The sequence below is a fragment of the Eubalaena glacialis genome, chromosome 2, assembly GCF_028564815.1.
Source record: "Eubalaena glacialis isolate mEubGla1 chromosome 2, mEubGla1.1.hap2.+ XY, whole genome shotgun sequence".
Classification (NCBI taxonomy): domain Eukaryota; kingdom Metazoa; phylum Chordata; class Mammalia; order Artiodactyla; family Balaenidae; genus Eubalaena; species Eubalaena glacialis.
This window is the reverse complement of record NC_083717.1, coordinates 62,535,090-62,559,612: the sequence shown is the minus strand read 5'-3', so window position 1 is coordinate 62,559,612 and position 24,523 is coordinate 62,535,090. Positions and strand designations below refer to the sequence as shown.

The window sequence follows — 24,523 nt, the reverse complement described above, 5'->3', positions numbered from 1 at the left end:
AGCTGAAGGTGGGAGGCTAGGAGCATGGAAGCACAGCCCCTGGGGAAGGGGGCTGAGGGGAGGGGAGGGGAGGGTGGCCCCCACCCCCCCGCCCCCCAACCCCCAATGCCAAGGGCAGAGTCCCGGAACCTCCCCCTGAGGACCTGGCTCCTCCTTCAAAATGAACACGGTGAACCTAGCGCTCTGTTTTCCCCTTCATTCTACCCTGTCTCCCTCATCCCACCCCCTCCCATAACCACCCCACATCAGGGGCTTGGACGACGTCCCCTTCAGACTGGGCTCCCAGGGCAGAGCCAGCTCATGCCACTCTCGCCAAACCCACGCCCATCCCTGGACTCTTATCCCATTCCTGGGAGCCGCAGACTGGGAGCCCCCCGCCCGTGACCCATCCCTTCCCCAGCCCCTCCCTCCCCACCCCAACCCAGCACGCAGTTTTGGTATTTCATACGGATGCAGTCAGAAGTAGCTATACATGAAATAAGCCTAACATAAAAATAGAGCTTTTTCCGTCCTTCCGTCCGGAAAGCAAACATCCTTCAATAAACATGCAAGGCAGCTGCCTAGTGAGACCCAGGGCTGGTGAGGGGGCCACAGAGGGCAGCCCTGGGCCTGCGGGAACACTAGCCACCCCCAGCCATGGCAGGAGGGAGGATGAGGGGGCAATTTGGGTATAGAGAGTCCAGAAGGACTCAGGCCTCAGCCCAAAGGTCCAGAGATGGGGTCCCAACTCCCCTTTTTAAACCCCACTCTCTGGGCCACAGGCTCTTAGGCCAAGAGCATCATTGCATTTAGTCAGTTTGAGGAGGAGTTTTTGAAAAATAGTCTCCAAAAGATAAAGTCTTGGGTCAGCAAGACCCCAGCTTCATAGTCGGAGCCTTCATTCTCTGGCCCCCACCCCCTCTGCCCCACCGGGGCCCAGCAGCCGCCTGCGGCTGGCCATCTCCAGGCCTGGCGTCCCCCGTCGGGTTATGCAGTCCCCCTGGAAGAAGTGGTGGGCAAGGAGCTCCCGGGCCCAGCCGGTTCTGGGTGTGAGACTTTTCTAGTGCCTTGGGGCTGCAGAAGCCCGCAGCATGCCCAGCCCCAGGAGGCCCTAATGGACCAGCAGGCCAAGAGTAAGCGTGGGCAGGACACCCAGCCAGAGGGAGGCGGCCAGGGCGCGGGCGCGGCCCAGCAGGTGCGAGGTCATGGCGCCATCGTCGCGCAGTAGCTCCCAGTGCTGAGCCTCACGGAGGTAGGCGCCCTCCTGGGCCTCGCAGTAGTAGTGGCCGTACTGGAGGTCCGTGAGGTTCTCGATGAACAGGATGCAGTTGGGGCTCTGGTGGCCGGGCTCACAGCTCTGCTCCACACTGTTCTCGTGGCGCCACGAGTAGGTGGCGTGGCGGGACTCCATGGGGCAGCTCAGGTAGTAACGAGAGTTCTGGGCCAGGGAAACCTTCTGCAGTGGGGCTTGTTCTGGGGAGGGATGGGGAGATAGCCATGAGGAGGGCCTGAGGGCTCCCAGGGCAGGCTGTGTCCTCCCCCACCGATAGGCCTCCAAGGCCAAGGCTTCTAAATAAACACGGCAAAACCAGAGCCCAGTCTCCTCTTGACTCTCCCCTGCTGCCCTCACCCCACTCCTCTCACAACCACCCCACACCGAGGGGGCTCCCTCCACAGGACTGTCCTGCCCCATCTGTCTGGAGCCCCCAGGACCAGACCAGGCCTCCCTCAGACAGGGCAATCGGGGCACGGCGGTACCACCCTAATGGGACGGGGGGAGGGCCAGGTCAGGTACCTGGCTTTGGGTTGGGGCACCCCTTGTGTGGCTCGGCTGGATTGATGGACTGCAGCACTGGCCTGGAGTTGGAAGGAAGAGAGAGGCTAAGTAGACAGGAGGCCACGGGCCTGGCCCCTTCCCTGTCCTCCTCCCCACCCAGCATCAGCAGTGGTGCCCACCCAGAGGAGGGTCTGGCCAGAAGGGCCGCCTCCTGTAGCCCATCAACCCCCACTGCTGTGTTCGCTCTCTCCTAGCGACAAGGGATCCCGGCCAACATACTCTGGGGAGATGTAGATGGAGACGCAGCGGTCCTGGTTCCAGCCGCAGTAGGGGTCTCGGGCCATGAGGCAGCCATGGCAGCCCCCACTGTAGACCTCACACAGGTCCAGGGGCACCTGGCTCACCTCCCACTGGGAGTTCACATACAGTTTCCGCTGGAAAGAGAAAAGGACTGAGTCAGGTCAGGGCCCCCATCCCAACTGAGTTCTCAGCCCCTAAGCTGTGGTCCAGCTGCCTGGCAGACCCTGGGGCCCAGAGACCCTGCAAAGGACATGCAAATCACACGCAGAGGAGCTCTGTCCTCACCTGGCCATCCCTGGGCAGCCCCATAGGGCAGGGGTTGGGGGGGGAGGCTCACCCGGTCAGCATCCAGTGACATGGCCTGGATAGTGGCCGGACGGCGAAAGGGTTGGATCTCCAAGATGCTGAAGACAAGGCTGTGTTCCTGTTTCCCCGACTCCACCACCTTGTGGATGGTGCCCTTGTCTGTAGGTGAAAGGCAGAGGGTCAGCAGGCGGGAGTCCCACCACAGAGCCAGGCAGCCTCCCTCTGGGCTGAGCTGACCAGGAAAGATGCCGGTGGGGAGGGCTGGAAAGTCATGGCTCAGGCAAGGGTCATAGGACTGGGGTGGGATGGGGAGAGGACAGCATGACTGGGGAGGGTCTTAGGAGCCCAAAGGCATCGCAGGAAGTTTCCAAGGCTGGGCCAGGGAGGCCATCCCAGGAGGCCCTGGGCTCCCCAAGGCCGCAGGGGAAGCTGGAGCATGGATAACAGAACCAGCAGTCCCACGTGCCCAAGCACTGCTAAGCCTCCAGCTACATGCATTAGCATTACTTCGTTTAATCCTCCACACTGCTGGGAGGGGGGTATTATCATCCCCACTTCGAAGATAAGGAAATGAGGCTCAGAAAGGCTAAGCAACTTGCTCAAGGTCACACAGCTGGTGACTGGAACCCAGAGGGGTCAGAACTCTACCCCTCAACTTCTTCTATAAACCCCTCTGCTTCCTGGACTCTTGGGGATTTTTTGTCTTTAAAATAAACTTTTTATTCTGAAATAATTTCAGATTTACAGAAAAGTTACAAAGATAGTACAAAGAGTTCCCATATACCCTTCGCCCAGTTTCCCCTAATGTTTCCTCTTAGATAACTGTGATCTTTGTCACAGCTGAGCAGTTGTCACTGGTACATAATTATTAACTCGACTACAGACTTTACTGGGATTTCACGGGTTTTTCCACTAATGTCCTTCATCTGTTCCAGGATCCAGTCCAGGATCCCACATTGCATGTAGTCTTAGGGGATTTTTTAATTTTTATAAAATCTTAGATCTGAAAAGGACCTTAGGTTCAGCATAGGGGAACCCAAGGTCACACACTAGGTTGCCTGCCTCAGAGGCCAGTGCTCTCTCCATTCACATTTGTGGGGGACTAACGGGCATCCTGACCCCTGGGTCCTCCCAATCCCACCTCACGGGCTGTCCCAGTTTCTAGAATAGCCTACCTCCCTTTCGCTCCCTTCCCAATTTCCCAGGGTATCACTTGCCCCAAAAAAGCAGTCAGATGATCAGATGATTGCCTGCCTAGGACCTTTCCTCTATGTGTCTGTGACTCCCCTCTGCAGGCTCTGGGATGTGGCCCTTTGCTCCTCTGGCCTGACAAGCTCCCAGCCCAGTCACTGCCTTCATAAACACACTGCTCTTCACCTCCTCCACACAGCGTGGTGACAGCCTCCCATCGCTTCTCCCAGCCGTGAGAGCCTCCCATTCTCTGCAGAGGGCTCAGAAAGTTCTATTTCATATCTAGCCCCAATCCTTCCTGCTTCAGACTCCAGAATAGTATCTCTCTGATGGCCCTCAGGGAGAACAGAGACCAGTGCCCTCATCACTCAAGTGCACCTGGCTCTCAGGTCTGCAGAAAGGGAGCCCACAGCTCCCCCAGCCCAGGCCCAGCCTGCCTTGTCCTGGTTCCTGCTCCCAGTCCCACATCATGTGACCCCCTCCTGCACCCCAGTGCTCTGTTGTCCCCGTGGCTGGCCACAACAGCTAGGCCAGCCGCTTCTGGAGCAGAGCAAGGACAGGGGCCAGTGGGTGGAGCCAGGATGAATGAAGGAGTGAAGAGGCAGATCTCAGGCCTCACAAACCAGGCCTGTTAATGGGAAATTACTCTCCCCAAGACTCCCAGAAGCCAAAAAACCTATAAGGTCACCATGACCCTGAGAACACCCCAAGGTGAAGCAACAGCAGGAAGTTACATGGGACAGTATGAACAATTAAGGGCAAAACCTGAGGCCTGGCCTATGTAAGCCCAGAGGTGCTAGGCACCTGGGGGAGACAGTCTTCCTGATGGCACCACCACCCAGTCTTAAGGAAGGCCTTAAGCACTCCCGTCCCCCAGCGCTGATCTCCACGCCCGCTCCCAGAGCTATCTCTGCCCACAGCCTGGGACCAGGAAGTTGCTATAAAGCCAGCGCAGGGCTGGCTCCACCATGGCCAGTGACTTTCTGGGATGCAGACGCCTCTTTCAGAACATTCCACTCAGCTGCCGGGGTGAGCTAGACCCTGCTCCCCAAGGGGAGCCCCTCTAGGGAAGAGGGGGTGCTCCGGCAGTCCTCTGCAAGACCTGCAAAGTCCCTGCCATGTGGAAGTCCTTCCTCACATCTCACTAAATTCTTTGCATCCCACATCAAAAGTTTCCTCTCATCTGCATAATCCCAAAGACAGGGAGAGGGTCCAGTTTCCTCGCTCTGCCTGGCAGAGGCCCACAGGACACCCTGGACCAGGTCCTTCCTCCTGGCTTCCACATCTTTTCCTACCATCTTCAGGAGTCAGACAGCTGGACCAAAGCTATACCCAGCTTTGCTCAGACTTACAACATTTCTGCCTCTGAATCCTGGCACCTTCTAGCCTACGATGCCTTTCCCTCTCCCCTCTGCCCCACCTCCTCTGGGAAGCTCTCACTGCCTGACTCTTCCACAGCCACACATATTAACTCCTGACAGCTCTTAGTCACTCAGTTCTCCCAACCAGATGTTAACTACATTATTCTTTATACCCATTTTTACAAAGCAGACCAGGGGCGAGGCGGGGAGGGGGGGTGGGAGGGGTTGGTCCCGGGTAGCCCCTCACCTGTGGTTAGGTAAAGCACATGGAAGGTCTCCCCGTTGCTGGCGTGCATGCGGTGGACAACCACTTTCTGGTAGTGGTACTTAGAGTGGAACAGTGGCGTCTTCAGAGGCCCCACGGGCTCCACCCTCTGCACCACCTCAGGGTGACTGTCGGCCACCTGGAAGGTCTCTGTGGGTATCGGCTGCCGGTCTGGGAGGCACTGGGCAAGGAGAACAGGTCCAGATCAGTGGGGTGGCTGGGCGATGGGGTCGGGACCTGGGCCATGGTGGGTGTCACCGCTCACCTTGCCAGGCCGTGGGTTGGGAAGGTCTGAGTGGTAGCCCTTGAGTGAGGAAGTGCGGAAGACCCTGTCAATGTCACCGAGGGAGTACACGCAGACGGCGGAGTAGTTCCTGGGGGACACACAGGCCACGTCAGTGGGATGCCCAGGACCCACCCACCTCCACTCACCCAGGCGAGCCCAGCACCAGATGGGGTACAACTGCAGCCTTCCGACCAAGCTCCCTGGCCTTTGAGCTCCATGAGGGCAGGGACTATCCTGGGGGCCAAGGCCAGTGCCTGAGCATTACCAAATACCATTGAAGGAAGGAGGGAGGGAGGACGGGAAGAGGGAGGGAGGGAAGTGCAACCTAATTTCTTTATGTTGCAATGTAAAACCACAACCTGTATTCTGTCACAGAATCACTGAGTTCAGAGGCCAACCCCAGGGCAGGAGAAATCCCAACACGTGCATCCTTGGAACGCTGATGCCCAAGGAGGCCAGACCTCCATTCCCTTCCCAGACTGCTGGGTCCATGCACACAGGAGCCCCAGAGCAGGGTCTTGGCTTCCCTACCCTGCCGCCCACCTCTCCCCACACACACCTGACACTTTTGCCTGCCTTGTTTTCAATCAATGAGAGTGATTAAGAGGTGTGAATTATCAGGCGCAGGCAGTGCCTGAGCGGGTGTGATAGCACCTGGCACCCGGCACCCAGCACCCCGGAGGCCGCAGCAGCCTTTTCCCAGGGCCCAGCACCCGCTCTGAGTACACAGCTGGCAGGCACACAGGCACAGGTGCAGCCATGAGCATGCATACGGCGCATGCGCACACACCCATGTGTACAGACTCACAAACACACCAGCACACACATCTCCCTGAGCACTGTGTGTCCGCCCACCCCAGGACCAGCAACAGCCTTGTCCCTTGAGCCGGGGTCCCTGCTCTTGCCACACCAGCCACCCCTTGGGCAGGGCCCAAACCCTCTGATCCCCACTGGACACTTAACTAATGCCAGCCCCAGCACCAGGACAAGGGCCACTCACCAGGGGTTGGAGAAAACGCCATAGACCCTAGTGTCCCTCCACTGGCCATTAGGGTCGGGGAGCAGGAAGACGTCCTGCAGCCTGTTGAAGTTCTTGTTGCTGGTGGCGTCACTGCACACCAGCATGGCTTTCAGGAAGGTGTTCCACTTGGAGACCGACAGTGAACTCTCGCCACCCTGGTCCCCCTGGAAGGGTGGAGGGGAGAGGAGGCCCCTCAGCACCTGCCTGGGCTGCCCCACACACCCGGGGCACCTGCTGCCGGGAATGCCAGCACCCAGGCTTCTGAGGAGGAAGGGAGGCCCTGAAAGGGGTCGGGACCTGCGAGGGGACGAGGCTGAGGTACCCCACCACTCAGGCCAGGTTCTTGGGCCAGGCTCCAGGAGGCAGGCCTGGCTGACCCAGGGCACAGGGCTCACAGTGGGGACCTGCAGGGTGCGGGTACCAGGTCCCCACAGAGCACACCGGCTCAGACGCACGTCTGCCCACTCTCACACGTTCACGCTCACACACACGACACAGACCTGCACAACCCAGCACCTCCACACAGGGGAAACACACACACGTCAATGCACTCTCATTCTCACGCACACGCTCATGCACACTCTCCACGAATACACACATTTGCACACTATCACACGTGCACGTGAGCCCAACCATCTTTACCCACTCACAGGTGCAGGGACCCTCCTATGCACGCACACTTCCTCCCACAATCCCATACAGACTCGCTTGCACATTTGCACACAGGCACACACTCACTCGCTCCTGTTTAGGCACAGACACACACTCTTGCCCACTCAGCACTTGCTCACCCTGCACAGCTGGGCCACTCGGGACACGTTGAGAGGGGCCTCGGGATTCTTGTCAGGGTTGTCCTCTCGGAAGAAGTAGTAGATCTTGTCATCGTAGGCCTGGTCTTGGTGCACAATGGTGGCCTTGATGAACTGCGGGTCTACCAGGGACAGAAGTGAAAGGGTGTGAGGCGGGGAGCCTCTCAGAGGACCCACCCACACCCTGCCCACCCCCTGAGTCTGCACAAACAAACCCGAGTCAAATCACACCTGGAATAAACTTCAGAAAAACAGGTCCAACATCCCAAGGGGCCTGAGACTCTGCACTCCCACCCCACACCTGTTTTGCCCTCTCTTACAAAGATGTCATTGGCCCAGGAGCAATGACTTCAGGCCTAGGGACTGGGGGGAGAGCCCTAGGGGCCCCTATGTCACTCTGCCTAATTGGCAGAGCCCTAACGAGGAGGGAGTGGGTGTTGCCCCCGCGTGAGCTCAGCAGAGGGATACGCTATGGCACCCGGGGACTCCACACTGGGTCTGGGGTTTCCTCTGATTTGTTCCCAGAGGGTGTTGGGCCCATCCTGCCTCCACATCTTTCTCTCTGCTGTTCCCCTGCTCCCTGCCAGGCCAACCTCCTCAGCTCTATCTTCACAGGGCTGTACCAAGCTCCCGCTTTCCTGACTGGCCTGTGGCCCTAGCAGCCCTAGGGAAGCCTCCCCATAAACATGAGGATCCCACCTGCCGCCCTGAGCATTCACACCGCCTCATCCAGCCCAGCCCAGCTCAGCCCAGCCCAGCCCAGCTGGAGCCTGACTCACTTTGCATGACCGTATCACTGGTGTACAGCTCAATCTCACCCTTGATACGGCGGAACCGAGGGATCTTCCCATTGTATTCCTGCTTCCGGATGGTGGAGTACACCTCAGAGCCTGGGCACAGTGGGAGGGGCACGGGTAAGGGCACACAGGCCCTGGAAGTCCCTCCCCCGGGCCTGGGTCACCAGGCACAGAGCTGACCACCCTCCCCCAGCCCAGGGCAGCAGCCCTCTGGGAACCCTCCTGCACCAGCCACAGCCCTACCGTCAAACAGAACCAGGGAGTTCTCATCCGGGCTGAAGGGGGCATAGCCTCTCCTCTCACCAAGCAACTCTGCAGTGTCATTCACCTGGGGGAGACCAAGGGGGTCAGACTGCCATGTGATCCCACGGTCACTGCCTCCCATGGGTGCCAGCTGCCCAGCCAGGGTCCCCATCCTCCCAGGAACTCTGTACAAGGTGAGGCCAGCCTCAGAGTCCCCCCACCTCCTTCCCACCATGGGGAGCAGAAGCCCACCCAGACAAGGGTGAGCTGACCAGGCACACGGGGAGGGGCCTTCTCACCAGGGTCCAGCAGCTGGGACGCCGGGCATTGGTGCCGCAGACCAGCAGCCCCTCACCCTGCTTCTCCAGGAGCGTGATGTAGTTCTCACAGCCCTGCTCGGGAGAAGGGGAAGGAGAGAGGTTGGTTGGTGGGAGGCCCTGGCAGGCCTAGCACTGGGACCCTCGGTCTTGGGGAAGAAGGCATCAGAAGTCTGAGCACAGAAGGCAGCTTCTAAGGAGGGCCCAGAGCGGGTGCAGCTGACTCCACCCCCTCCAAGAACAGAGGAAGGGCCTCAGGGAAAGAGTGTCTCCCCCTCAGACTGGGAACCCTGGGGCAGGGCTACTTCTCTCCTCCCGGACTGGGGCTCCCAAGACAGGACCAGGCCTCCTTCCTCAGACTCTCAGGAAACTTTCCAAGGGGCCCAGCCTCCCCTCTGCACTCCTTCTCCCCCACTCACCTGCTTGTCCCGGCAGGATCCCTTCGTGGAGCCAATGTTAACCTGGGGGGAACAGGGGGAGCATCAGTCCACTCTGCCAGGGGCCAGATGCCCCCGTAGGCGCTTTCCATGCATCCTCAGGATAGGCTCATTTGACAGATGAGCAACTAGGGCTCTGAGAGGAGGAGTGATTTACCCAACATCACACAGGCTGCTCAGTCTGATACCCGGAGCCAAAGCCCAGAGCTCATGAGCCAGCCCAGAGATCTCAGAAGACAGGGGTCATGGGGTTCTGGAGCCCAGCTTCCTGCTAGGCCTCCGCAGGCAGCGCTACCCGCCCAGCCAGGCGTGTTAGCTCCGCGCTTCTCTCCACACTGCCCCAACACCCACGCCAGTTGGGACCACCCTCAGGGAGCCTCCCCCAGGGACCATTTATGGGATATAATAGGGGGTTGACCAGTTCTGGAAGAAATGCCAGTTCCCCGGGATTCCCTGAGGCTCCTCTCCAAGGCCAGAGGGGAGATAAGAAGATGGGGAAAGGGGAAAAGAAAAGGGGGGCCGGGAGAGGGGTCCAGGCTCACTGTGCGCATGGAGGCATTCCTGTCCTTGGAGAAGTCGAAGACATAGACCTTGCTGCGTCCACCCACCCACACGGAGGAGCTGCCCGGCTCGTGGAAAAGCACCGTGTGCGGCTCGGCCGGGCCAAAGTCCACATGGTCCTGCCCTGCATGGCCTAAGGAAGAGACAATTGGCAGAAACGTTGAGGCTGGACCCTGGGCTGGAAGATCCTGGCCCGCCCCCCCATGCATACCGGCATCCCCCGAGCAACTAGTGCTTGGATCTGGCTAGGGCGGCGCCTGGACTCAGAGCTGTGAGCGGGAAAAGACAGGGGTCCTCTGGCGGGGTCCAGCAACCAGATGTCCTCACCCCAAAGCCATGACCCCTACCCTACAATATGTGTGACCTCAGAGTGGGGGCAGAATTTAGGGACCCCTGGGGAGAACAGACCCCCCCCCCACCACACACACACACACACACACACACACACACACACACACACACTGCTGTTCCTAAGGGGCTGGGCTTGGGCAGGAGGGACCAGGGCCCCCAACTCTGCTCTGAGGCTCTCTGCTATCTAGGACAGAGCAAGCAGCCACCTCCACCCCCTGCAGGTAGCAAGGCCTCTAAGAACCCCACATACAGTTCAGGTTCCCAGGAATCACTTTGCTCAGAACCCTATCCCCTCCTTCAGGAAGCCCTCTCTGACCCTTCCCAGCCCACTCCATCCCCTTAGTGAGCAGGTCAGTATAGATCAGAGCTGGAAAGGAATCTTAATGTCCTCTCTCTCCCATTTTACAGATGGAAAAACAAAGGTCCAGAGAGGGGCAGCCCAAGCTCACATGGTCAGTAGCAGGCCAGGAACCAGAGCTCCTGCCCCCAAGCTGGACTCTGCACCCTGGCCTGCCCTGGCCTGGTTTCACAGAGATCCCAGCTCACCCCGGGGGGAAAGATCAGCCCTCCCTCCCCAGCAACTCTGGGACAGGGGGCCCTTCACAGAGCACAGCCTGGGCCTTTAAGTAGAAGGGCTGACCGGGACAATTTTGCCCAAAAAAGAAACTGTCTGCAGCCACTGCCTCCGGGGAGAAGATGTCTCATCTCCAGTGACATTGCTGAGGTTGTCCTGGTTGCAGGGCTAATTTACAGGAATGGGACAGCCTGTGGCTGTGCCCCCAGCAATCAGCCATCTTCCCACCTCAGACCAGCCTGGGTCCTCAGCCTGACCACTGTTTACTCAGCTGCAGCAAACTCAGGGGCAGCCAACTTAGCAGTGATATCCCAGCAGGACACCCTCCAAGCCCAGAGAGAACAGAACTGCCATGTCCTTGAGTTTGCCCCCAATTCCCCTTGGTGCCACTTGAGCCATTCCTACTGATGCTGCATTCAGCAGGGACGAAGAGCACTACCTACCATGCGACCCCCACCTTCATTCCCTTTCCTTAAGATACATCCCCGCATGGCCAAGTCATCCCTGCAAGTGGGCTATTCTTACTCTCCACCTCAGGTGTGGCCCAGCTCACTGTACAGAGGCAGAAACTGAGGGCCTTCAGGGATACTCTAGCCCAAGGTCACACTAGGAGGCAGGAGAGACTGGCTCATCCAGACTGAGCAATGGTTATCAGGTGCGTTCAGGGAGATGCCAGCACCGCAGGCCACAGATAAGTGCTGAGCTCACTGCCCTCGGGTTCACCTGGGTCTCCTCCAGTGCTCCGCAAATAGCCTGACAGCTTAGGATGTCAGGCCTCCCAGGACCCCAAGGTTGCGCAAGGTGGGAGCTGAGAGCCCACTTCCTGCTGGGTGGTAGGGGTGTGGTGTTGGCCAAGGCTTGGGCAGGGCTGGCAGGTCTCAGGCCCCAGGCTCCCCCGTCCCCACCAGCTGGGATAAAATTAAGAGTGCTGGGGATAGACACAAGGCCTTCCTGACTCAGCTCCATGGCTCCAGCTCCCCTTTCACCCGCAGCCTGAGCAGCGGCCACTGTCCCCACAGCCTAGCCCGGAATCTAGACAGTCTGTAGCCCCAGCTCCCCACCTACTCCCCCAGACAGCCAGGCGGCTGGGAAAAGCTATATGTCTGTGTCTGAAGATGTTGGGCTGGGGCCTGAGATCTGAAGCCCTCCAGAGGCCACAGGGGAGGAGCCCCACGGCTCAGGTCATGCTGGCCACCTCCAAACAGTCACCTCGGCTCACATCAAGGCCACAACCCCAGGCCTCAGAAGAGGGGCCTGCACAGCCAATGCACAGCTCTAGTGGTGGAGAAAGGGGTACCTGAAGGGGCCCTGAGGGAGCCCTTGTCTGGGGTCACAGGGCCGTCAAAGTGAGGAGGAGATGCAGTCCTGCCCTGGGAAGTCTAGTCTGATGGGAGAGACTCAGCCTGGCCCCGGAGAGCAAGGCCTGAGGGGGAGGCCCGGCCCTACCGTGGAATCCAGTTGGAGGGGTGAAACAGCCATACCAAAGCAAGCCTCCGTACCACTTAAGCAAAACTGTGTTGGTACAGACTCCAGAGCTGCTCACAAAGTATTGCTGAGAACACAAAGGGAGGGTGAGGGCTGCCTGCTGCCGGGTGCAGCGTGGGGGGCTGCCCGGCCAGGACAATCCTGCACAGATCTGCAAGTTTGAGCCCTGTTCCCCTCAAATCCTGGCTGTGGCTGCCAGGGTCAGGATTTGGAGGGAGGAAGGGACTGCTCACCTCATTTTGCAGAAGAACAAACAGGAGCCCAGGAGCATTGCCTCCCTCGACCCTGAAGAACCCGCCCTTCCCGGCTCTGTGCCTGGTGATGTGCATGGGGGAGATGGCACCAGCTCGGCCCCAGGACAAGGCCTTGGCCCGTTCTCTACCCCAGCCCCAGCCCGGCTCCCGTACTGCCCGAGGCCCTCAAAGGGCCTGATTGTGCCGGGGAAGTGTCAGAGTGGCAGCAGCTCAATGAATACATGAAAGGAAGCTTTGTTCAGGTCACAGGAGCCCGGGGCTGGGGGCTCAGGGGCAGGAGGGCTGCCTGGAAGTGAAGGCAGAACCAAGCCTTCGCGGCCAGGATCTGTGGCCCCTTGGCACCAAGAGGGGAGGTGGTGGCATTCAAGGCTCCACCCACGCAATAGCTGAGCAAGGCTGGGGGCTGCTCCTAAAGAGGCCCAGCCAAGGGAGCAAGTGCCGCATCCCTAAATGCGTCTTTTTGCTTCCTTAGGAATCCAAAAGGAGGGGGAAGGCAGACCAAAGCTAGATGGGTCAGAAACAGGCAGGAAGAGAATTCTGGGCAGTGGAAACAGCCTGAGCAACGGTGGGGAAGCTGGGGAAGCTGACCGTACGGTGGGTACAGAGACCTAACGAGAGAAGAATCAGGAAGGCGGGCTGAAGACCCGAGTGTGATGGGGGAAGGGAGCTGCAGCGGCCCAAGGATACACCAACCCACTGCCTGTCAGTCTGCGGAGCTGCCCTCTCCTATCTATGAGCAGGGCCAGGATCCAGAAAGCCTCCTCTCCTCCAGCATCACCCCCCAGGTCCCCCTGCCTGACCAGCCCCCTCTGCTTCCCATCCTGGATGTCTAAAAGGAGCACCGTCTGGCACCGTGTCTCCCCCCTCACTCCCCGGCCTGACGCATTAGTGGCTGACTAAGTGGGAGCTAAAAGCTCCCGGAATAACCAGGGGTTCAGGCAGGGGAGGGGGCTAGGGACACATGGGGTGGGCATGGCCCCAGGGGCAGGCCAGGCACAAGCTTCCACCCCACCCCCATGTGATTCTGAGCCAATCTTGGCTCCTTCTGGACCAAGAAAGGGCACAATCAGGCTGCCCCGTACCCAGCTAGACTCCATGGCCCCCGAAGCCCCCACCTTCCTCACAGTGGCAGGACCAACAAGGCCCAGCCCCAGCCCCGCCAGAAATGAGGGTCAAGAAGATGGCTGGATGTGAGGGGCTGTCCTCCCCTATCAGAGGCCCCCAGCCAGGCCATCCATGGGGCTCTGATCCTGTTGGAACGAATCAGACCTTCCTCTTGTGCCCCCCACCCTCCCAGCACAATCCCAGCAACCGACTGGCTGGGACAAGTGTGAACTTCTGTGGAGTGGGTTTTCCTAAAGCAGGCCTGCCTGGTGGGGCATCATTCCTCCTCATCCACTCTGGGTGCTGTCCCCATCTGGTCCCCGCCAACCCCATATCCTCATTACTTGTGAAAGAGGGCTGCTCAGGGGGAGGGTGGAGTGGTGGCTAGGATGGGGGGCAGTGTCGTCATCTGTGAAGGAAGCAACAAGGGACGGGCCCCATAGTCTGCTCTGGGCAGGGACAGCCTTCCAAGCTGACCCAGTGACCTGACGGGCCTTGAATGCTAACCTCAAGGAGCCCTTTTTTTTTTTTTTAACATCTTTATTGGAGTATAATTGCTTTACAGTGGTGTGTTAGTTTCTGCTTTATAACAAGGTGAATCAGTTATACATATACATATGTTCCCATATCTCTTCCCTCTTGCGTCTCCCTCCCTCCCACCCGCCCTATCCCACCCCTCTAGGTGGGCACAAAGCACCGAGCTGATCTCCCTGTGCCATGCGGCTGCTTCCCACTAGCTATCTATTTTACATTTGGTAGTGTATATATGTCCATGCCACTCTCTCACCCTGTCTCATCTTACCCCTCCCCCTCCCCTTATCCTCAAGTCCATTCTCTAGTAGGTCTGTGTCTTTATTCTCGTCTTGCCACTAGGTTCTTCATGACCTTTTTTTTTTTCCTTAGATTCCATATATATGTGTTAGCATACTGTATTTGTTTTTCTCTTGTGAGGCGGGCTCTGAGAAGGGCAGGAATGCGGCGCCCAGCAGGGAGTGCCTGAGTCAGGCAGCCAGGGAGGCCCGGGCATGGGGCAGGAGCCAGGCCAGCCTCGGACTGGAGGCCCAACCACATCAGGCAGGAGTCTCCTCCCACAGTCGTGCCCCACCTGAATCACCAGTCCCCCCTCACACCCTCGCCAGAGGAAGAAGAGGGAAGGCCCGTGCGGGGCCCCAGGAATTAGCCTGCAGCCTCGCCACCCTTTGGAACCCCACAGGTCAAGGTGGAAGGGAAGGGAATAGTCACTAAGCTGAGGGAGGCACGGAGGCCAGAGAGACCGTGCCACTGGCCCAAGGCACAGAACAAGGGAGACAGGGGAGTTCCCTGGTAGCCTGGTGGTTAGGATTCCAGGCTTTCACTGCCGTGGCCCGGGTTCAATCCCTGGTCGGGGAACTGAGATCCTGCAAGCCACACGGTGCAGCCAAAAAAAAAAAAGAACAAGGGAGACAGAAGCTAAGCGAGGCAGCAGCTCAGGGTTTCTGGTGCCCATCACCCGGCTCCAGACCAGGACCACAGCCGGGACTTCCTTGAGAGCCTCCTGATCTTCAAAAAGCTGTACATCACCTTCTTTCTACTTCCCTGTGTCATCTCCTGCTCTCCACCCTATGCCTTCTTGCAGGCCAGGGGATAAGTCACTGACCTGATAACTGAAGGGAATCAACCACCCACCAATCTTCCAGGTAGGACTCTGATCTCCAGGGCCTTAAGCAATCAAAGCCTTAAACTCAAAGGAATGACTAACTGTGGAACTCTGCGTGTGTCAGATCAGTGGACGGAAACCTTTCACTGGAGGGGGAGGGGGGGCAAAGGAACAAATGTTTCATCGATGTTGCCTCTCGCAGTATGGCCAGGCATGAGGGCACGAGCAGCCGCTCCTCATATCCAGAAGCCCAGTTTCCGGGGTGGCACGGGCCTGTGCTAAGGAAGGGCTGTGCTTGCTGTTGGGGTGCTGGCGACACTCAGCAGGGCAAGGCTCCAGACACAGCTGCCTGACGGGCAGAGCCGGTGTGCTGGGGCAGGTGGCGGGTCCTTGAGGCGGTACTTAGCTCATGGGGGTGTGGGAGGTGTGTCTCTCTTTATCAGCCATGGGAACAGTGAGCTGTGCGCTGGGCTGAGGGGGAGCATCTTCCCGCCCACCAAGGTCAGCCGTGGGTGGGAGGGGAGCATATCTCAGGTGTGGGCTCAGCCCTGGTTCTAAAAAGCTTTGTGCTCCCTCTCTCAGCCAAGTGGCTGGTTGGCTGTGACTGTGACCAAGAGCTGGGTTTTCCTGAGTTTAGCTTCCTCCTCTGTGGACTGGAGGGGCTAAGGTCTAGGTTTCATGACCCACCATGACTCTTGGAACAAAACAATCAGGGTTAAGTTTGGGGGTGTTTGGGGAAAGCGTGGGGTTGTGAGTACTGGATAAGTCAGAGACGGCTTCCTAGAGATGGAGGCAGCAGAAGAAACCATATCCTCATCGGCTTCCACCAACTAGCTCACCAAATCCCCCAACCACCCCGTAAAGAAGGCAGGACAGCATCTGCATGCCCATTTTATAGACAGGAAAACTAAGGGCCTTCCACGCCAGCAAGGGCTGTGTGCTCTCTGCACTGCGCCACTGTACTCAAAGGACCAGAAGGCTTGGCTGGTGGGGAGACCAGCTGGGGCAAAGGCTTGTGGGTAAGAAGCAGTGTGGAGAGAAAGCTGAGTGTGTCCTGGGGGCGGGGCCGAGCCGAAACAGATTCCGGGGCTCAGGGAGGGAAGGCTGGCACAGAGGCCCAGCCAGAGAGGGGAGGAGGCTCCAAGCCCAGGGAAGGCAGGAAGCCACGTCCGGATTCTGCCCATTCTTCAGCTCAGCAGGTTCCAAAAGCCCTAGAGTGAGGCTGAAGTCAGCTGGTGGATCCTTCAAAGGAAAGGATGGGCAGAGGTGCAGGGCCTGCCCTTGGGCCCAGAGCCAGGGCAGGGGTCAGGAAGAGGGCAGAGGAGGGCTAAACCACCCCAAGTAGAAGGACGCAGGCAGGACAGGAAGACTGTTGAGAAACAGAAGGTTCCTTAGCTCAGCCTTAGCCTGGGCCAGTGGGAAAGGAGGGAGGGGTCAGAGAGCAAGGGCAGTCAGCCAACATAGGCAGTTAGGGAGAGCTAGCAGGGGCCGGGCTGCCAGAGCTGCATTTCATCAGAAATCAGAGATGCCAAAGGAGGAGGATGATACTGACAACAATGATATCCCCACCCCCACCCCGACCTAACCGTTCCATAGCATTTACTATATGCCGGGCACTTCTCTGAGTGTCAGGTGTATTAACTCATTCAATCATCACTGAACTCTTATAAGGTGGCTTCTCTTATTGTGCCCATTTTACAGATGAGGGCAGCCAGACACAGAGAAGTTGAGTAACTTGCCCAAGATCACACAGCTAAGTGGTGGTGTGGAGGTTGACACTCAGGCAGACTGACTCTGGAATCTGTGTTTATAACACTGTGCTCCACTGATGAGCCCTTGGAAGCTTCTAGGCCAGCCTCTCCCATACAAATGAGGAGACTGAGGCCCAGAGAGGGTGGAGCCTGGTCAGAGGCTGCTTGGCCAATGAATGCCTGACCTTCATCCACGATGCCCTAAAGACAGTGTGTGTAAGTAAGCGTGGGTGTGCAGGCCTGAGGCAGGTGGGGGCGGCGGGGGGACTAGGGATCTGGGGGTGTAGTGCAGCACTGAGTGCTGACCAGCGTACAAATATCCCATGGTCTCTGCCCAGAATAGAAGTGCTGTGCAATCTGGGGCAGGCTATAGAGAAGGGAGGATATGCTGAGACCCTTCTTTACTATCCGACCAGCCAGGTTCCCACCCAACCTGCACTGGCAAAAAACACTCGCTTCTACCCCCCTGGCTCCTCAGCTCAAGAACCCACCATGGGTCCCAACTGCCTGTCCCAGCAGGGCCCGACTCCTCTACCTGGCAGTCAAGGCCCACCCGTCTCTGCTCATCTCTGCCATGGCTGAGTCCCGCTTCTACCCTTTTGCTTGTGCTTTCCCTTCCCCGACTGCCCTTTCCCCTTCTCTCTAGGCACGTGGCCTTACCTGTCCTTGAAGATCTAGCCTCAATCCCCCTGGCTTCACGGAGTGTTCCAGACTGCTCCAGCCCTCACAGCTCCGTCCTCCCTCTGACCTTGTGCTATACACAATCTGGCACACACTATCTTCTCTCAGATCACACTGTTTTGGTGGAATTTCACCTGGATTGTGGGATCCTGAAGGTGAAGGCCAGCCCTCCTCCTACTCCATGGTCCCTGGGCCAAGCCAAGGCCAGGACTGGGCAAGTGGGGGCAGCTCAGAGCGTAAGGAGGAGCAGGCCTGGGGTAGGCCAAACCCCCATGTCAGACGCGGAGACACCTTAGAACAGGCTCCTGGGCCACTGTTAGGGTGCCGAGCTTACCACAGTGACCTTCCTCCCTCACTAGCCTGGCGCAGAGCCCTGGGCCCAGAAGACAAAGAACACGAGCAGCAACCTGTGCCGCGTTCTGCCCCACCCCACCTCCCTGCCTCTCCCTCTAGCCTGGCTCTGCCCCCTCCCTAGGAAGTCCTCCCCGGTGGCACCGCCCCACACTGACCCTTCTGCTCTCACTTCCTGTCACGATCCCTGGCTGCGCGAAGCTCCTGACCTCCCCACGTGCCCTCTCTCGTCAGGCGGCAGGCCCACCTCTCTAGGCACCAGCATGCGCCCCAAGGGCAAACCCAGGGCTTCTCCTCTTCCCTCCCCCAGAGGAGCTGAACACAGACCTAGGCACGGGGCAGGGACTGGCTGCCCTCCATAGTGAGGGCTGCCCCCAGGGGTGTGTTGGCGCAGAGCCCCAGCCCCTGATTGGAAGAAGGGGGTGCAGGAGGCACGACAGCATCAGCCTAATCCCAGGCTGCTGTGACGGTTAAACCCAGATTAGCCCAGGCCATGACACAGATCAACCTGCCCCCGAGACCTGAGGCCCATCTGCCCCGAGGAAAAGACCAGAAGAGTGCATAGAGCTGGCCCAAATCTAAGGTCCTGAAGGGAGGACCGTCATGGCTGCTGGGGCTCCCGGGAGCAGACAGCACCGGGGCAGGGAGAGTCTGGGCTCAGCTGAACTGGCTGAGGAGGAAATGGGCTTGGGGAGCCATAAGCCTGGGGACAGAGCATGAAGACAGACAGACAAGTGGAGGGAGGCCAAAAGCTAAGGCCAGGGCAGGCTCGGGCAGAAGACATAGCCTGGTCCCAGTTCTGCCTGTCTCACTGGGTGATGTTGGGCCAGTCCCTGTCATCTCAGAGCTCAGTTTCCCCATCTGTGGAATGTTGGCCCAGCTGATCTCTGACGTTTGTTTTCTGACATCAGGCTGTGTGAGTTAGAGTCATCCAACAAGGTTCCTTGGAGGAAGTGAGATAGAACTGGCAGAAAGGAGGAGGAGGGTGAGTGGGGTACATGGAGGGATGACCGGCAGGGCAACGACCTGCAGGGCAATGGCCTTGAGGCAGGAAAGCATGGGGAGCTGGGGAATGGTGAGGGAAGAACTGTAGGAGATCAGGTGGGCTGTGTGCTCCAGCTGGAATGCTCAGCACAGTGACCCAGAGGGATGCAAGGGCCTCGAGGAGGCCAGGGCACAGTCCTGAAGACACAGCAGGGCCCAGGCCAAGGTGGGGGTGGGGGTGGAATAAGAGGCTTGGAGGCTGATTAGACCATAGGGGGCAAGAAAGAGATGGATCAAACGGTCCCTCACTGCCTGGGCTGGCTAGGGAAGGGAAAAGTCCATGTTCTCTGATGGGGGTGCCAAACAAGGGGCCACAGTCCCTGCTCTAGGAGGACTCCTTCCTCCCCCCTACCTCCCCCCCACCCCGCCCCCGCAAGAGAGGAAGGGCAGCCAGGCCTTGCCAAAAAAGGAAACCAAGAAAAGGGGAAGCTTTCTGGCCCCAGAGCTGTCAACCAGAGCAGGGGAAGCATGGTCAGTCTCTTGTGACATAGCTAGACAGCCCTGCAGTGGCTGAAATGGGACTGGGGGTGGAAGGTAGGACATCAGGTGAGGCCTGAGCTGTCAACTCCAAAGCCACCCACTCCTACCACTGCCCCCTGTAGGCTGCTGCGCCCCACCCCCTAGGCTGAGCCTCAGCTTCCCACCTGCACGTTAGGGGCCCTGGCCCGGCCCTCCTTCAAGAAGAGTGTCCAGCTCTCCCTGCTTCTCCCAAGTGCCCAGCCTGGGTAGTGAACCACCCCTGCTGAGATGAAGGTTCCTGGAAGGGGAAGCTAGGCAGAGGAAGGCCGTCTGCCCCTCCCACACCGGCAGGGCCCGGCTGATGCTGGGGGAGCTCCTCACCCCATGGAGAGTCTCTGCTGAGGACTGGGCCTCCTCACCTGGAGAACTCCTGTGGTCAGGAGTCAGGCGGAAAGCCCTGGTGTCCCTGGACCCAGGCCCAGATTTCCATCAGGGAGCTGTGACACTGGGGAGGTCTTCCCTGCCTGCCATGGTCCTTCCTTCCTACTGCTGCGCTGGCTGTGGAAGGTCAGGTGGCATAGCTCAGATATCCCTTCCTGCATGAAACCCTCCTGGAGCCCCCAGGCCCAGGCTGACTCAATGTCTCCCTCTTGGGGACCCCCACACACCTCCTTTCCTCTCCTTGGTCCTAGTTGCAAGTTCTGGGGTCTGAAATCCTGTCACACCAGGGTACTTCCTCGTGTCCCTCTCCTCCCCAAGCTGGCTCCTATTCCTCTTGCCATCCTGACTTATCACCTCTTCCAGGAAGCCTTCTCTGACTGTGCAGACTGGGTTAGGTACCTCCTAGACCCCCACAGCTGCCTCTGTTACAGGCCCTGACACATTTCACTGTAACTGCAGGTTGATCTGCCTGTCTGTCTCCCCATCTACACGGAGAAGCCTATGGACACATCTAGTTTCTCATCCCTGGTTCCCCAAGCCCAGGACCAGCACAAGGTTGGCCCCAGCAAATGATAAATGTCAAAAATGCTGAATTACTATGCCCACCCTTGAGGTCACAATCCACATGAGCCATTTCCTCCAACTGATCAATCAGCCTTCACTTATGAGAGAAAAAGAAAGGAAAGAACACGAAACTAAAGGATTTCCCCGACTTCCCAGCTTTCAATTTCTCCTCACTGCTAGGGTTTGAACAGACCACTGCAGCCTCCACCTACTCCAGAGAGGCAAGGGATTAGTGCTCTGATAAGTATAAGCTCCTCCCTGTACCCGCTTTGGAAATTTGAGAAAACTGAGGCTCAGGAAAAGGCAAGCACTTGCCCAGAGTCACACAGAAAATCAGCAGAGCTGGGTCCAGAACCAGGCTTCCAACCTCCCATCTCTTTCCTCCACACCGTGGTCATCTTGGGCCTGTGCCAGCATCTACCTCACCCCAGCCTGCTCTTAGAATCTTCACTATTCAGAACAGAGGGGCCACAGAGCTTGGCAGGAAACTCCTGGTGACATCACCAAGCATCTCTCCCATCTCTCCCAGCTTAGAAACCCCCCCTCCTCCTGGGAATTGCTCCCCCACCCCGCCACCCTGTGCTGCAGGGGGAGTTCACCTTGAAGGTGATGAATACATCTAAGCTCCCAAGGGGGCAAGGATTTCCACTGGAAATGGTGATGCTTGGAGAGCCCCAGCTGTGACCTCATCCCCTAGAGGAGGTGACAACAACCCCCTGCCTTGTGGACCGGCCCCATAATGGCTCTCCCAGCAGCCACCAAGTCAACAATAACATCCTGTTGTTTAACTGGACAAGGGTGAGGCCAGAACCAGCTGGATAAGTGGAGACTGGGCTCTGTTTCTTGCTGTGGACAAGCTGGCTCACCTCTGACCTTGGAGGTCAGGGCCTTCCTGGGCTTCTCCATCTCCTCCACCAGGGATGGAATGGGAGAAGGGTATACAGCTTACACAAGCATGCCAACCTCCTGCCCTTACCTGCAAACCACTCCCCTCCAGTCCCTGCTGCAGGGAGGTCAGGCCCACAAAGTCACATCCTTGACTGACCCATGTGTCAGTGACAGCCCTGGGGGGACAACCTCCAGAGCCCTGGCAGGCTCTGAGGGTCAGAAACAGGTACAGAGCTCAAGGGTACCTGGCAGGTCAGTACTAGCACATCCCTCTCTCTGTCCAGAGCTGCTCTGGGCCAGACCTTCATCAGGCTAGAGAGGCATCAACCTCCCTGAGAAGGGCAGGCTGGGACCCTCCCAGAACTCTCTTATCTAATCTTTCCCTAGATCTTATAGGTCCAAGCAGCAGAAAATAAATGATGGAGAAGATCCCTCCATACCCATTCCAGTCCCCACACCTGTCCTGTCTTATAACTAAAAGCCCTGTCTAGGCCTCATGGAGAAGCAGCTCCAGAACCACCATTATCCTTGATCTAGTCGTTCCTGGAGGCCACCATCCCCATCCCCTCAACCCACTGGTATACAGGGACCTAGGCCTACAGCAAGGGTCCTCCTCTCACCCTACTCCTTCGTTTGCCCTGCCCAAGCCCATTCCTGTCCGACTGCCATGTGTCACTCCACAGGAACTAGGAGGCAGCTGTCAGCTAGGCATACCATTACCAGCTGGTGGTCCTGGGGGACAGGTGGATGGCAGGGTCTGTCTGGCCAGTAGGGTGCCTGGCACTGGTGAAGAAGACCACAGACTGCCCTTGGACAAGATAGGTGAGGGGCTGGCAGACCCCAGTGGGGGTCAATAGTGCATTACCAAACAGAAGGCATGGCCAGTGTGGCTACAATAGTGAACTGTGTGCAGGGGAGAGAGCACTTTGGAAAGTGGGTAAGAGGACAGAAAGCAGTTTTAAATAGCCTCAGGGTGGGGACTAAGTGCCCGAGATGGGGAGGCAGCATTAGGCGCTAAGAGGTGGGTGTGCATTAAGTATGTGTGTGGAAGGGTATCTTGGGAAGACAGGGGATGTGGACAAGCAGAGCCCAATGCAAAGGTTTGGTGCAGAGGGAGATTCCAGAACACTCAGATGTGGCCATTCATCCGCTTCACAGTGCACAAATGCCGTGCTGCCCAAGACGGCTAAGGGAACTGAGGCAAGGCAAAGATGCTGGGAAGGCAGAGGAAGCTCAGACTGGAGCTAATATGACTGAGGGGTATGTAGGTGTCCACCATGAGTAGATAGGTGGCCAGAGGTCCAGATGCCCTGCTCCACTTCCACCACGAATACCTCTGGCTGGGTAGCAGAGCTGGCCCCCAGAGTACCCTCTTCATGGCCAAAAAATTGCCTAAATCTTTCTCCACTTCCTAACCCAGAACAAGCACTGGTCCTGTGCCAGATCAGAGCCCCCTGACTGCACTGTGAACTCACACAATGCAGAGTGACCTTGGGCAAGTCACATTCCCTCCACTGCAGCCGCAGTTCGGGCCACTCGCTTTATGAGCGGTTTTTTTTTTTTTTTTTTTTTCCTCTCTCTGCTAAGAATACCTGCCCCAGATAATGCTCAGGCTCTGGCAATCCCTGCAAACCGCCTCAGGCATCAAAGGGCTCCCGGAGGGGCCAGACCCCCCCCACCCCCCACGCAAGGCCACCACCACCACAGGGGGGCCCAGCGCCGCCAAATTTGGGGACAGAGCCCAGTCAGCCTGGAGGTGGGGAAGCATATGTGTGCATTGCAGGGGAGGGGAGCTCAGCCCCTCGCGGCAGAAAAACCTCAAAACCCACCCAGCAGGCTTTCTGACCCATTGTACAGTGGTCTAAACTGAGGCGCCCCTGGGGGAGACTCCGGTCCCCAAGTTCACATAACCACCAGGGCCTAAAAGCTGCAGCCTTTCCCTAGATCCTCTGCCTGGGGGTCCCAATGGCCGCGCCCCACCCAACGGGCACTGCCCCCCACGCTGGCGCCGATTCCTGGTGACAACTGCCACGTGCGGACAAGGAGGGAGCGGCCGGTCCCGGCACTGCAGAGGCAGCGCCCCGGTGCCTGAAGCCTCCGCACCGCACCACGTCCCGGCTCACCACTGGGTGCCCACCCCCTTTACCCGGTCTGCGCTCGGGGCCGGGGCGGGGGCGGGGGGCAGGCAGCGGGGTCTTTGTTCCCGCAGCCGGAGCGCGGCGGCGGCGGCGGCAAAGGGTCCGCGCCCCCCTTGCCGGCCCAGCCTGCGCCCCGCGCGACAGCGGAGCCCGCAGCTCAGGAAGAGAGGAGCTGGGTGGGGGTCCCGGCGGGAGAAAGGATCCCGCACAGAGGCCCCGCCGCTGGAGGACCAGGAGCGCCTCGGGGCGGAGAGAGGGGCCCTTTCCCTCCCCCCTGCGCCCGGGCGCTGCGGCTCCCGGCTGCGGGCGGACTTGGAGTGACTTAGCCGGGTCTCCAGCCCCCGCGGCTCTCTCGCCGCAGCGTTACAGCCCGCTCCAGTGCAGCAGCGCGCACATTCACACACTCACCCAGACCCACACGCTACCCGCGGGGACAGCCCAGGACCCGCAGAGCCGCGCGCACGCACTCCCTCCGGTGCCGCACACTCCGCACCCGCGCCGCGCGGCATCGGATCCCGCGCCCCGCCGCTCGCGCGGCGCCACTACCTTTCCAGACAGCGGAGATGCGGGGTCCGTTCTTCGGGTGGCTTTGGGAGGCGGCGGCCGTCCAGAGCAGCAGCAGCAGCCGCAGCGGGAGCCCGGACCGAGCCAGCGGACTGGGAACGCGGGCGCGCGGGGCGCCGAGGGAGGCGCATCCGGGCGGAGGCGGTGTCATCCCGAGGCCCGGGAGCGACAGCGGAGAGCAGCAGAGACTGAGCCAGCGCCCGACAGCAGGCAGAATCAAGCGCGAGGAGGCGGAGTCAAAGTCTGACCCCCACTCCGCCCCTCCCCCGCCCCTCCCCCGCCCCTCGCAGCCTTTCTCGCCTCCCGGCTGGCCAAGGGGGGCGCAGTGACCGCCGCCCGGGGAACCTTCACCACCTCTTCCTGGGCAACTCCACGGGGAGAACCCGGGTGGGCGGGACGCAAGACAGACTTGTGGTCTTCTGTGATCGGCTCCAGGTCCTGTCCCCTCTCAGGGCCTTAGATTCACTCCCCCCACCCCATAAAGGGATTGGCCTAGAAGTCAGGGAGGACCTCTCCTGAGGGCACAACCTCGCTAATGGTCAGTTAAGTGTTTGGACCCTGAAGGCTGTAATGCTCAGAGGATGGACT

At 59.0% G+C, this 24,523-nt stretch overlaps 1 protein-coding gene across 2 annotated transcripts; it reads right to left on the bottom strand.

Moving 5' to 3' along the window:
* Positions 1 to 440: 440 nt before the first annotated feature.
* On the bottom strand, positions 441 to 24,086 carry SEMA7A (semaphorin 7A (John Milton Hagen blood group)). 2 transcript variants are annotated; one of them, XM_061181918.1, is made up of 14 exons: positions 23,918 to 24,086; positions 9,632 to 9,783; positions 9,072 to 9,113; positions 8,635 to 8,727; positions 8,336 to 8,420; positions 8,075 to 8,185; positions 7,278 to 7,417; positions 6,466 to 6,650; positions 5,445 to 5,553; positions 5,162 to 5,360; positions 2,394 to 2,521; positions 2,036 to 2,190; positions 1,775 to 1,836; positions 441 to 1,452 (listed from the first exon to the last, which is right to left on the bottom strand). In XM_061181918.1, exons 1-14 carry the CDS (start codon positions 24,084 to 24,086, stop codon positions 1,091 to 1,093), a joined length of 1,992 nt encoding a protein of 663 aa, XP_061037901.1. In that variant the 3' UTR covers positions 441 to 1,090. The 2 variants fall into 2 exon arrangements, with proteins under 2 accessions (XP_061037901.1, XP_061037902.1); XM_061181919.1 differs by having other exon boundaries at positions 8,114 to 8,185.
* Between the last annotated feature and the right edge of the window lie 437 nt (positions 24,087 to 24,523).